The 13,389-nt window shown below is 41.4% G+C and overlaps 5 protein-coding genes, 1 long non-coding RNA gene and 1 pseudogene across 7 annotated transcripts; all 7 read right to left on the bottom strand.

Annotated features, from left to right (window-relative positions):
- Positions 1-664: 664 nt before the first annotated feature.
- LOC125061862 lies at positions 665-2,471 on the bottom strand. Of its 2 annotated transcripts, none has more exons than XR_007119092.1 (4): positions 2,263-2,466; positions 2,047-2,131; positions 1,606-1,711; positions 665-784 (listed from the first exon to the last, which is right to left on the bottom strand). It is a non-coding gene; the product is annotated as an uncharacterized LOC125061862 (long non-coding RNA). The 2 variants fall into 2 exon arrangements; XR_007119093.1 differs by lacking the exon at positions 665-784 and adding an exon at positions 1,355-1,421 and having other exon boundaries at positions 2,263-2,471.
- Positions 2,472-3,961: 1,490 nt separating this feature from the next.
- Positions 3,962-5,370, bottom strand: LOC125061855 (late histone H1-like). Its single transcript, XM_047667492.1, has one exon. The coding sequence runs from the start codon at positions 4,937-4,939 to the stop codon at positions 4,121-4,123; it is 819 nt and encodes a 272-aa protein (XP_047523448.1). The 5' UTR covers positions 4,940-5,370; the 3' UTR covers positions 3,962-4,120.
- Positions 5,371-6,002: 632 nt separating this feature from the next.
- On the bottom strand, positions 6,003-6,515 carry LOC125061859 (histone H4). The gene has a single exon (XM_047667496.1). It carries the CDS (start codon positions 6,414-6,416, stop codon positions 6,105-6,107), a length of 312 nt encoding a protein of 103 aa, XP_047523452.1. The 5' UTR covers positions 6,417-6,515; the 3' UTR covers positions 6,003-6,104.
- A 709-nt stretch (positions 6,516-7,224) lies between these two features.
- Positions 7,225-7,832, bottom strand: LOC125061856 (histone H3). Its single transcript, XM_047667493.1, has one exon. It carries the CDS (start codon positions 7,716-7,718, stop codon positions 7,308-7,310), a length of 411 nt encoding a protein of 136 aa, XP_047523449.1. The 5' UTR covers positions 7,719-7,832; the 3' UTR covers positions 7,225-7,307.
- Positions 7,833-8,343: 511 nt separating this feature from the next.
- Positions 8,344-8,917, bottom strand: LOC125061858 (histone H2B). Its single transcript, XM_047667495.1, has one exon. It carries the CDS (start codon positions 8,821-8,823, stop codon positions 8,449-8,451), a length of 375 nt encoding a protein of 124 aa, XP_047523451.1. The 5' UTR covers positions 8,824-8,917; the 3' UTR covers positions 8,344-8,448.
- A 613-nt stretch (positions 8,918-9,530) lies between these two features.
- LOC125061857 (histone H2A) lies at positions 9,531-10,092 on the bottom strand. Its single transcript, XM_047667494.1, has one exon. It carries the CDS (start codon positions 10,007-10,009, stop codon positions 9,635-9,637), a length of 375 nt encoding a protein of 124 aa, XP_047523450.1. The 5' UTR covers positions 10,010-10,092; the 3' UTR covers positions 9,531-9,634.
- A 1,622-nt stretch (positions 10,093-11,714) lies between these two features.
- Positions 11,715-12,797, bottom strand: LOC125061860 (annotated as a pseudogene).
- Positions 12,798-13,389: the final 592 nt, after the last annotated feature.

The following is a 13,389-nucleotide window of genomic DNA, read 5'->3' as shown; positions in this document are numbered from 1 at the left end:
ATACTCTGTTTCGCTACTGAAGTATAGAGGGCGTAATTACAAGGATTCAGTTATAATTTTATTATTTACTTGAATCCGAGAGTTTACTTTAGGAAACTATTCACTCACATGCAATCAGCATTTGTTGTCATTTATTAATTTTCATATTAATAACGTATAATTTATTAAGAGCAAGTCAACTATTAATTTATAATGATTAGCAAATAGATATGTGACTTTAGATTATATATTACTAGAACCTAGTAACTTTTTTAGCTTGACTACGTAACAAAAAGAAATATTTATATACAGAAAGAACTTTAACACGAAATAATGGATTTATAACTATGAATAAAGATGAGACTAAAGGCTCTAGATTCTGAAGAAAAAAATAATAATCAAGAAGAGTGTCACAAAACTTTGGAAATCAATTTGAAAGTATACAAATAGGTTTTCAGCTGTTGTTTTAAGCTTCAAGAGTTTCTTTACCTTATTATCCACAAGCACAACAGCCTAAATACCTATACAAATATACCTATATAAAAGAAAATTTTTAAAGGCCCATATGTTGTAATTAATAATAAGCTCCAGTTCAAAAGTTGATTTATACTATAAGATTCTACTTCAAAGAATTGAATATCTACAGATGCTTAGTATATCGACTGTTGTATTTTAAACTAAAATAAATAGTAAATAAATATTTATTGTCTTTTACAAATTAGCAGTTAAAAATTATCTTAGTATTAACATTTTATACACGCTGGCAATGTATCTGCTATGTGCCTTTTAGTGAATCTCCACATATCTGAAATAAGAGAAATATTATTAATATTGGTTATATAACCATATTATAAATAGGAGGTATTAGTATTAATTTTTACTTATTTCATGACACTTGATTAGCGAGTTAGTGACATTAATTTTGTTAAGAGATTAAAATAAATTAATTAGATATGCACAAATGCATAGCACTAGTTCACAATTAATGTGTGAAAAGTTTGCCATATATTTTAAGATAACAGTTAACTAAGTAAAAAAAAATAAAGCTTTTATATAACCTACTAAATTAATATATACATTTAACTAAAATTATAAATAAGTGTACAAACAACAATTTAAATACAGTGTTATCTCTTTATAACATCATTTGTTATAACGAAAAACTCTACAATGTAAAAATGAATTAAATTTATTTAGTTTAACCCAATACCCACACATGAATTCTTCCCTCCCTATAACGGAACCTCTCTATAATGAATAAAAATGCTTGGTCCCTTGAAATTCGTATAAAGAGTTTACACTGTATTGCAAACAAGACTTATGTATCTACCTGTTGAGGTTTATCCAAACCGATGGGGGTTAAGGTCCTTATTCCTAAACCTTAGCAGGAAACACACTTATAAGCTTGTTCGCATTGGGATTGTCCATGGCCAGTGGTATTACTATACAACAGGCAAATTAAATATAAAAGTCCAAGAAATCAAAAGAATACATTATTATATTTCCACATGATACTTTAGATCTAGATTTTGTAATGTTGACACAGGTAAAGGAATATCAAGTTAATGTTTAAGTGTGGAATCTGGGTATAGCCAAATGGATATTGTGATTTTAATGAGCACTTACCAGTAATTTTGAAGTTTTAATCCTTTTACATATAAAGTTTTTAGTATTTTCAGTGGCAAGTCTTGGCTTTGAACAACATCGACCAAGTGAATGTTTTCAACAATATCTGAAATGTTAAATATTATGAATAAGATATGACTGTAATTCATCGGTGTTACAATGTTGTAACACGTGGAGTGTTGTTTACTACAAGCAACAACATAATGAAATATTATTTGTTAAGTAAAAATCATAGTGTGACGGTGGGTTTAAATTTTGCCTGCAATATAAAATCATTTTTTACAGAATTTTATTAAAGGTTAGTATTTAGTAATAAAACTATGACCATGTATAATTGTTCTGTGGCATCTGTTTTCGGAACTCTACTTATTTCAGGTACAATCCAAAATAAAGTTGCAATAAAAAAGTAGATCTGCTCTATTTAAAAAGAGATAATCTTACCTCAACGCGATGTTAACTCTATTTTCTATTTCATCTTGCATAATCACCATCTTTTGTATTTACCACGTTTAACACAATTTAAAAGCTGAAAACAAGCAGACGTTTGAAAAACAATGGAATTTTAGAAGAACTTTAGAATCCAATTGGAAAAAATATGACGCAATTTTGCCCAAACTTCACTACTTTTGTTCAAACTTCTAAATAACACTCACTTACGTTTTTATATTAAGCGAGCAAAGGTACTAACTAGTTAATTTAAAAAACTAACAATTATTAACGATGAAAACACACTCAAATTTACCGTTAAATTCGCCATATTAAATCTGCTTCCGTCTCGACCAATCACAGTTGTGAATAACCAACCAATGAAAAATATTTGATTACAGAAAACAAATGATTTTTAATAATATATAGAATAAACGATTACGATATGCTAATTACTGTTACCTGAACTGAGCGTATACTTTTCTGTGGGTGAATTTGAGGCCCTGATTAGTTTTCAAGCCATCTGGCGCACATGACAGGTTGCTGGAATGGAAGACGCCTTGATCAAGGCGCGGGTTGGTGCCTCATTGCGGATTACATTCCTCCTATTACCACCTTTTAGTGGCTGACGAAACGGTCAAATCTCCTTGGACGCCTATCAAAAGCCAGATAACAGAAGGTAAAACTATCAAGAATACTCCGAAAATTGCATATGGAGCGCAAATTTGACCAGCGCCATAAAAGATACAAACGATTATGACGTCAAAATTTTGCGGGTAGCGTATTTATATTTTATAAAAGGGCGCCTGTGATTGGTCGACGTCTGTGATTGGTCGCCACAGAGGAGATTCTAATTAGACAATTTGTGACACCCACTCGCTAGATAAACAACTGCCAAAGAGGATAAATATCTGACGTATTATATATATATATAATAGTCGGAGTCGGAGTCGGGAGTCGGGCAGTCGGGCGGCGGCGGAGAGGCGCATCTCGAGCGGTCGAATTAATTAATAAATCAGTAATTATTGTTGTTATAGCGAAGAAGAAGAAGAAGAAGAAGTGGTGGCGGTGGTGGTGTCGTCTACGGTGGTGTCGTGTGTGATTGTTGTGATGTGCAGTGCTCTATAGAGAGAGAAAGTCTATGTACCTTCTAGCATCGCATCGCATCGCATTTAATTTCGCATTTCGCATTTCGTGGTGCAGTGGCTGCCGTTGGCGATATTGTGATGTGTATTGTGTTGTGAACCGAAGTCGAATCGCAGCGGTTACCAACCAACCGACCACGGTGAGTTGCTAGCGAATAAGTTAAGATATTACGTTCATACGATATAATAATTTTACATTTGACGCCCCATTCTACTTCGGTCTAGTGGTTAGTACCGCTGACTGCAAATCCATGGGTCGCGGGTTCGACCCCCGGCTGAGACAAACATCAATGTGATGATCATCATTTGGTGTTGTGCTTAGGTCCCAAGACCTGTTTAAATATGTATTTATATGTATGTATGTATGTATGTATATATCCGTTACCTAGTACCCATAACACAAGCTTCACCGGCTTAGCATGGGTGATGGGACTAGGTCAATTTGTGTGAATTATATTAAACATTTTCTATATTATGTGCTTGTCTCTTACATTATTTACAATTGGACGAGTTTGTTTTTAGGTACTTCAGTAGGTCGTCGTCTGATTCGATATTAATCTATATATAATGCATATTCAGTATGCAGTCAGTTATTTATAGTTATTTTTATTTTATTTTTTTAAATTTTTATAATACTTTTATTTGTTAATTAAAATCTTATGACTTGAACTCTGAGGTTCATAATATACAGAACAAAATGTTCTATGTTGTTATGTAGCTAGTTTATATATATAATTGACGTTACTTCGATCGATTGAAACTCTCAACTTTGTGAGCGAAACATATGTTAGCCCTGAAAAGGGCTTTTTGTGTGGCGTGTTTGTGCGTGCGTGTACATACATACATCATCGACACAACCGACCACTTGTGATGCGTTCGTCGCTCGTCCGGTGGCCGACCCTCGTGCGTATTGAACGTGGATTGGATTGGTGGACGCGTCGCGTTCACTTCTTGGAAGCGGCCGACGCTTTTTTCGCGGTGGCGGCCTTCGACTTGGGCGCGGCGGCTGCGGCCTTCTTCGGCTTGGGGGCTTTAGGTTTCTTGGTCGGTGGCTTCGCGCTCCTCTTCGCCTTGGACGCGGCCACGTTGCTCGACGCGCCCTTGCCGGACGCGGCGGCGGAGGCGGCGGCGCCGCGACCCTTCTTCGGAGCGGCCGCCGCGGCCGGTTTCCTCTTGGCCGCCGCCGCCGCTTTCTTATCTCTGGCGGCGCCGCCCCTTCCGCCCGCTTTAGCCGGCGAGGCGGACTCGACGGCCGATGCCGCCGCTGCGGCGGCCTTCTTGCTCCTGGCGCCGGCGCTCGCGGCGGTCTTCTTGGCGGGTGCGCTCGGCTTCTTCGCCGATTTGGCCGCGGAGGACGCCGCCGCGGCGGAGCCCCTACCGCCGGAGGACGCGGAGGTGGCCGTCGCCTTCTTCGCCGCGCCGCCGGTGCCCGACTTGCTGTCAATCTTGAACGAGCCCGATGCGCCCTTGCCCTTAGTCTGGATCAGGGTGCCGGAGGCGACCGCGCGTTTCAGATACTTTCTTATGAACGGCGCCAACCTCTCGGCGTCGAGGCTATAATTCGAGGCGATGTACTTCTTGATCGCCTGCAGGGACGATCCGCTCCTCTCCTTCAACTCTTTGATCGCGCTGTTCACCATTTCGGACGTCTTGGGGTGCGTCGGTCTGGCCTTGGGTTTTTTCGCGGCGGCTGCCGCTTTTGGTGCTTTCTTCGCGGGCGTCGCCGGCGCGGGTGTCTCCGATGCTACTGCTGTGTCGGCCATTTTATTATTTTCAATTAATTTCAATCAATCACAACTTGATAATAATTACTATTAGTAGTACTGTGAAAAGAATGCTTGCTAAGAGTGCGCGGCGCTAGTGAGCGCCGGCCAGACGAATCAGTATACCGCGACGAGAGCTTCGTCAACTATATGCGTTTTCTCGTATTCTAGTGTCAAACTTTTCACTAACACGTCTCAGTTTGATCGGATTTTTTGTAATAATTAATTAACAAATTTCACCAAATCTCAATTCTAATTAGACTTTATGATATCCGCGACCGGTCACTACTTCGAGTCGCCGCCGAGGCGTTTGCGTGCGTTAGGTATCGACGTTTAAAGTTTGTTATTGTCGACTCGCGCGCGTACCGTTAACTTTAAATTGCAAATTTAACAATTAAATCTAAACAATTTCACACGTGTGATGTCTCCCTTTGAACGTCAAGATTCCAAGGTTCAACGGGATCCATTCGTTTCGACAATATATTAAGATTACGATTGATTTTGTCGCATCGAATGCGACATGTTGTAGAACAGCACCACTCTCCGAGGCGAGGCCGTAGACGCGCGCGTTCCCTTTTGCTCCATAACAATATAAAACGAAATAGAGTATATTATTATTTATTTGATATGATCGAAAAGGAGGATAAAATAAATTAAATAACAAAAATTTCATTAACGCAGCCGCAGAGCGATGCGGGGTTCGGTCGCAACCTGCAGGCAGCTGTTTAATTATAATATCAATGTCTTCTATTTGCCTTGAACCTAAACCCTTATGTATATTATAACCACTCTACTTATAACTAACTAACTACGTTTGCGATATGCTCGTACATCGTTATTATGACGAGACAGTTAACGCCGTACTTATGTACATACGAAGATTTTATATAAGTAATTATTATCATGCTAGTGCTACGTAGATAGTAAGCAGTGTCTGTAATAGTGGTGGTGTGTATGTAAAATCAATCATTTTATCTATTAGATATTTATTTATTTATTCATATTGGTAATAAATATACCATAAATTATTATCTAATTAATTATAGTGGACGTTTAGTCGTTGTGATAACGTTTTATTTTTATTATCGAAACATATGCGGCCCTGAAAAGGGCCTTTTTTTGTTAGTGTGTCATGTATACAAAAGTATACGAGACCGAACTCAACTTAACCGCCGAAACCGTAGAGGGTGCGGCCCTGGCGCTTCAGAGCGTACACAACGTCCATGGCGGTGACGGTCTTCCTCTTGGCGTGCTCCGTGTAGGTTACCGCGTCGCGGATGACGTTCTCGAGGAAAACCTTGAGAACACCGCGGGTCTCCTCGTATATGAGACCGGAGATACGTTTCACGCCGCCCCTGCGCGCCAGACGACGAATCGCCGGCTTGGTGATACCCTGGATGTTATCACGGAGCACCTTCCTGTGACGCTTCGCACCACCTTTTCCCAATCCCTTTCCTCCCTTACCGCGACCGGTCATTGTTACCGATTACCGAATTAACCGAACAGAAAAACACTGCGCACGTACGTGTGGCACGTACTACGATCACTGTTAGAATGCGCTCCGCGCACAATTTTCACGTGTTTTTATAGATTTCGGACGGCTGAGTATATATAAGGCGGCGAGGGGCGAGGGGTCGGGGGGGGGGGGGGGGGGGATATTAATTCTTAAATGTTATGTTTCTTGTTAGGTACGTATGTATCTATGTAAATGTAAATATAATAACTACATTAAAATTTAAAAGTAAAATAAAATATAAAATATAAAACCTCTAATAGGTACTGTATATTATTATGTTGATTAAAAGCAAAGACGCAATACGCAGATAACAACAATAAAAATAACAATTACCTAAAATTAACACCTGGACACACCGAGCAAGCACACGTGTTAACAAGAGTCATAAATTCCTTAAGTGGTGCAATAAATACTTATGTATAATAATAAAAATAAAAAAATCATTGTTGTGGGCGCGTGGTACTTGCAACGTGCAATTGTTTTCTAAGAAATACAATGAAACAATGGTGGCTCGCAAATCCTTTCAAGTCGAAAATATACACGCAAAATAGATAATAATAATAACAAAAATATAAATAAAAAATCTCGAACGTAGTAGAATAATTGTTGAATTAATATTCTATCAATCAGTCAGATTATTCCTTTTATTTATTTATTTTTATTTTGTACTATAATCATATATATATATATATATATATATATAAAATATAACGTTCGTTTAAATCGTTCGATACGTGATGTCTGAATTAGATGCATCATTTGAATCATATGCGGCCCTGAAAAGGGCCTTTTGTTGTAGTAATAATAATAATAATAAATTATTATTATTATTATTTAGCGAAATACGCAAAATTAAGCACGCTCGCCGCGAATGCGTCTCGCCAGTTGGATGTCCTTGGGCATGATCGTCACTCGCTTGGCGTGAATGGCGCACAGGTTGGTGTCCTCGAAGAGACCCACCAGATACGCCTCGCTCGCCTCCTGAAGGGCCATCACGGCGGAGCTCTGGAACCTGAGGTCGGTCTTGAAGTCCTGCGCAATCTCCCTCACCAGACGCTGGAACGGCAACTTGCGGATCAACAGCTCGGTACTCTTCTGGTAGCGACGGATCTCTCTCAGAGCGACGGTACCGGGCCTGTAACGGTGAGGCTTCTTCACGCCGCCGGTGGCGGGAGCGCTCTTGCGGGCCGCCTTGGTGGCGAGCTGCTTACGCGGCGCCTTACCTCCGGTGGACTTGCGGGCTGTCTGCTTTGTACGTGCCATTACGACGACTGAGAAGCTCGGAAATCACTCAATACTAACTTTATATAAAATACGATGCGGACACGTCCGTCGCGTATCGACTGCGGTGATGATATAAATACCGTTCGAGCCGAATTGACGCTCTTATATATAAAGTCGAACCGAGCTCGGGGGGAAGGACGGGTGTGTCGTGTCGTGCCATACGAGTATACAACACACGTAGATGTCTTAAAGCAATTATTAATGTGAATGAAATTGTTTATAACAATGATGATATTAATAAATAACTAAATGATATTATACGTCGGTTGTTGTCTAATATTGATTTGTTGTTAATTTACAGTTTGTTATACACGTTACACTACCTATCACTGGTCAGTGGATAACATTTATATATAATATTATTATGTATGTATATTTACATAAGTATGTAAGTGTTTGTTTGTTTTTGTTTTTTATTATTATTTTTATTACCTTTAGTCTACTAAGGCTAACCAATATTTAATATTTAATTTTCATGATAGTTTTTATTATACTGAATATACTTATAGTAGATAATTAATATTAGAGATTATGATTTATTTATAATTTGACGCTTGTCGTTGAAACTATGTGGTGCGTACACACCATACAGTTCGGAAAGATATTGTGGCCCTGAAAAGGGCCGTTTGGTTGGTCGGCGGTACTCGGTGTATATTGATGATGATTGTCAATCAGCAGCCGCCGTTGTCCCACCCCGCCGCCGCGACGCTCACTTGGAGCTGGTGTACTTGGTGACGGCCTTGGTGCCCTCACTGACGGCGTGCTTGGCGAGCTCGCCGGGCAGCAGGAGCCTCACGGAGGTCTGCACCTCGCGTGAAGTGATCGTCGAACGCTTGTTGTAGTGCGCGAGACGGGACGCCTCAGCCGCGATCCTCTCGAAGATGTCGTTCACGAACGAGTTCATGATTGACATCGCCTTCGAAGAGATACCGGTGTCGGGATGCACCTGCTTGAGCACCTTGTAGATGTAAATGGCGTAGCTCTCCTTCCTCTTGTGCTTCTTTTTCTTTTTGTCCGATTTGGATATGTTCTTCTGTGCCTTGCCGGACTTCTTGGCCGCCTTACCGCTGGTCTTTGGTGGCATAGTGAATGTGAGATAGAGCAATCAGCAACAACACACACAGCCACTAACACAATGATAATGAACAATTTTGGGAAAAATTTCCTTCACTTCAGTATACTTCACTTTGAAAGTGTTCTTGCGACGGGTCCGGTGTTACATGTGATACGTTTCGCGGCGGCCTATCGACGACGTTGTTACCACGCGAGGGGAGTGAACATTATGTATATCTCCGTCTCTGTCTCTCTCTCCCGTCTCGCTCTGACAAATAATAATATGGTTATTTAGAAATAAATACATAGTATATAGCCTATATGTATGTTTGTATGTATGTATGTATGTATTGTCTATTTTCTATTACTGATTGGATTATCCGTGAGCAAGGAATATCGAGCCTGTTTACGTGTTCGCTCATAATTTTGTTATTATTATTATTATTATTATTGTTAAGTAAATAATATTATCTCAATATTAACTCGAAAAAAAAAAAAAATATAATAATAATAATAATAATAAAACTCGATAGATACGAGTCTCGATATCTGTATTTTTTTTTTTTTTTTTTTTATACAATATACATATACAAAATTGTAATAATTTCTTTTTATTTTACAAGAGATTTGTGTCTCTTAATAATTTATATTTTATATAGGTATATTTTGTCTGTTTTATGTTTTCTATTACCGAGTATATTATAATCGTGACGTAGAACGTATATAATCGCTGAAACATTTATCTAACAATTTAATGAATCATATTGCGGCCCTGAAAAGGGCCTTTTATGTCGTTGAGATGACAACGATGTAGACAAACAATTAGACAAAATTGTTCTAATTTATGTCTTCTTCTCGGTCTTCTTGGGGAGGAGGACCGCCTGAATGTTGGGCAGTACACCGCCCTGCGCGATGGTCACGCCGGAGAGCAGCTTGTTGAGCTCCTCGTCGTTGCGTATGGCCAACTGCAGGTGACGCGGTATGATCCTGGTCTTTTTGTTGTCACGGGCCGCGTTACCGGCCAACTCGAGCACTTCGGCCGCCAGGTACTCCATAACGGCCGCGAGGTAGACCGGCGCACCGGCACCCACCCTCTCGGCGTAGTTGCCCTTCCTGAGCAGCCTGTGGATACGACCGACCGGGAACTGGAGACCTGCGCGGTTGGAACGCGACTTTGCCTTCCCCTTGACCTTGCCGCCCTTACCACGTCCGGACATTTTGTATGTTTACACTTACGTACACTACACGACTCGAAAACGAAACGTCAAGAAGTGACAAAAATTTTTTCCAACAACCTCTGAATTCTCTTTTATATAAATTCGGACGGTATTCAACCGACCGGCCTGGTGTGACGAGAGACGAGGTCGACAACTCAACGCTATTAGACGCGATTGGGTGCCGCCGGCTGAGCGAGCGAGCGATAGTGAGAGAGAGCGAGAGGGGGAGCGCGAACGTAATTTATGTATGCATACATACATACATACATTTATTATTTAAAAAAAAAAAAAAAAAAAAAAACCAGATTATTTAACCAAAGACCAAAATAAAGTGTGTAATTAGGTACTTACTATGTATACAACGACTATCGGTTTTTACGACCAAATATGAGTACCTAGTCCCTTCGATGTCGTTATAACAGATTTTATTAATATAATAAAAAAAAAAAAAAAAAAAAAAAAAAAATGAAATTTACCTATTTACGTGTTTCATGTTTTTTGTTTATTGTGTACTATAGTTACAATAAGTGTAATAAATAAATTAATAAATAGGAATATTATGCATAATATAATATATAGGTAGCCAGACGGCGGCGGGGGCAGGGGCGGGGTTTGTCTCTCTATTGTTTGGTTCTTGGTAACTTTTATTGCACCTAATAAAACGTTAAAACATCTGTTAATATTTGCATAGAAAAGAAATGAATGCAAATTTGCCAGTCAAGTCGGGAGAAGTCGGGCAGTCGGGCGGCGGCGGAGAGGCGCATCTCGAGCGGTCGAATTAATTAATAAATCAGTAATTATTGTTGTTATAGCGAAGAAGAAGAAGAAGAAGAAGTGGTGGCGGTGGTGGTGTCGTCTACGGTGGTGTCGTGTGTGATTGTTGTGATGTGCAGTGCTCTATAGAGAGAGAAAGTCTATGTACCTTCTAGCATCGCATCGCATCGCATTTAATTTCGCATTTCGCATTTCGTGGTGCAGTGGCTGCCGTTGGCGATATTGTGATGTGTATTGTGTTGTGAACCGAAGTCGAATCGCAGCGGTTACCAACCAACCGACCACGGTGAGTTGCTAGCGAATAAGTTAAGATATTACGTTCATACGATATAATAATTTTACATTTGACGCCCCATTCTACTTCGGTCTAGTGGTTAGTACCGCTGACTGCAAATCCATGGGTCGCGGGTTCGACCCCCGGCTGAGACAAACATCAATGTGATGATCATCATTTGGTGTTGTGCTTAGGTCCCAAGACCTGTTTAAATATGTATTTATATGTATGTATGTATGTATGTATATATCCGTTACCTAGTACCCATAACACAAGCTTCACCGGCTTAGCATGGGTGATGGGACTAGGTCAATTTGTGTGAATTATATTAAACATTTTCTATATTATGTGCTTGTCTCTTACATTATTTACAATTGGACGAGTTTGTTTTTAGGTACTTCAGTAGGTCGTCGTCTGATTCGATATTAATCTATATATAATGCATATTCAGTATGCAGTCAGTTATTTATAGTTATTTTTATTTTATTTTTTTAAATTTTTATAATACTTTTATTTGTTAATTAAAATCTTATGACTTGAACTCTGAGGTTCATAATATACAGAACAAAATGTTCTATGTTGTTATGTAGCTAGTTTATATATATAATTGACGTTACTTCGATCGATTGAAACTCTCAACTTTGTGAGCGAAACATATGTTAGCCCTGAAAAGGGCTTTTTGTGTGGCGTGTTTGTGCGTGCGTGTACATACATACATCATCGACACAACCGACCACTTGTGATGCGTTCGTCGCTCGTCCGGTGGCCGACCCTCGTGCGTATTGAACGTGGATTGGATTGGTGGACGCGTCGCGTTCACTTCTTGGAAGCGGCCGACGCTTTTTTCGCGGTGGCGGCCTTCGACTTGGGCGCGGCGGCTGCGGCTTCTTCGGCTTGGGGGCTTTAGGTTTCTTGGTCGGTGGCTTCGCGCTCCTCTTCGCCTTGGACGCGGCCACGTTGCTCGACGCGCCCTTGCCGGACGCGGGCGGCGGAGGCCGGCGGGCGCCGCGACCCTTCTTCGGAGCGGCCGCCGCGGCCGGTTTCCTCTTGGCCGCCGCCGCCGCTTTCTTATCTCTGGCGGCGCCGCCCCTTCCGCCCGCTTTAGCCGGCGAGGCGGACTCGACGGCCGATGCCGCCGCTGCGGCGGCCTTCTTGCTCCTGGCGCCGGCGCTCGCGGCGGTCTCTTGGCGGGTGCGCTCGGCTTCTTCGCCGATTTGGCCGCGGAGGACGCCGCCGCGGCGGAGCCCCTACCGCCGGAGGACGCGGAGGTGGCCGTCGCCTTCTTCGCCGCGCCGCCGGTGCCCGACTTGCTGTCAATCTTGAACGAGCCCGATGCGCCCTTTGCCCTTAGTCTGGATCAGGGTGCCGGAGGCGACCGCGCGTTTCAGATACTTTCTTATGACGGCGCCAACCTCTCGGCGTCGAGGCTATAATTCGAGGCGATGTACTTCTTGATCGCCTGCAGGGACGATCCGCTCCTCTCCTTCAACTCTTTGATCGCGCTGTTCACCATTTCGGACGTCTTGGGTGCGTCGGGTCTGGCCTTGGGTTTTTTTCGCGGCGGCTGCCGCTTTTGGTGCTTTCTTCGCGGGCGTCGCCGGCGCGGGTGTCTCCGATGCTACTGCTGTGTCGGCCATTTTATTATTTTCAATTAATTTCAATCAATCACAACTTGATAATAATTACTATTAGTAGTACTGTGAAAAGAATGCTTGCTAAGAGTGCGCGGCGCTAGTGAGCGCCGGCCAGACGAATCAGTATACCGCGACGAGAGCTTCGTCAACTATATGCGTTTTCTCGTATTCTAGTGTCAACTTTTCACTAACACGTCTCAGTTTGATCGGATTTTTTGTAATAATTAATTAACAAATTTCACCAAATCTCAATTCTAATTAGACTTTATGATATCCGCGACCGGTCACTACTTCGAGTCGCCGCCGAGGCGTTTGCGTGCGTTAGGTATCGACGTTTAAAGTTTGTTATTGTCGACTCGCGCGCGTACCGTTAACTTTAAATTGCAAATTTAACAATTAAATCTAAACAATTTCACACGTGTGATGTCTCCCTTTGAACGTCAAGATCCAAGGTTCAACGGGATCCATTCGTTTCGACAATATATTAAGATTACGATTGATTTTGTCGCATCGAATGCGACATGTTGTAGAACAGCACCACTCTCCGAGGCGAGGCCGTAGACGCGCGCGTTCCCTTTTGCTCCATAACAATATAAAACGAAATAGAGTATATTATTATTTATTTGATATGATCGAAAAGGAGGATAAAATAAATTAAATAACAAAAAATTTCATTAACGCAGCCGCAGAGCGATGCG

The sequence above is a fragment of the Pieris napi genome, chromosome 24, assembly GCF_905475465.1.
Source record: "Pieris napi chromosome 24, ilPieNapi1.2, whole genome shotgun sequence".
In the NCBI taxonomy this organism is placed as follows: Eukaryota; Metazoa; Arthropoda; class Insecta; order Lepidoptera; family Pieridae; genus Pieris; species Pieris napi.
Note: the sequence above shows the minus strand (reverse complement) of the source record. Positions and strands in the feature narration are given on the sequence as shown.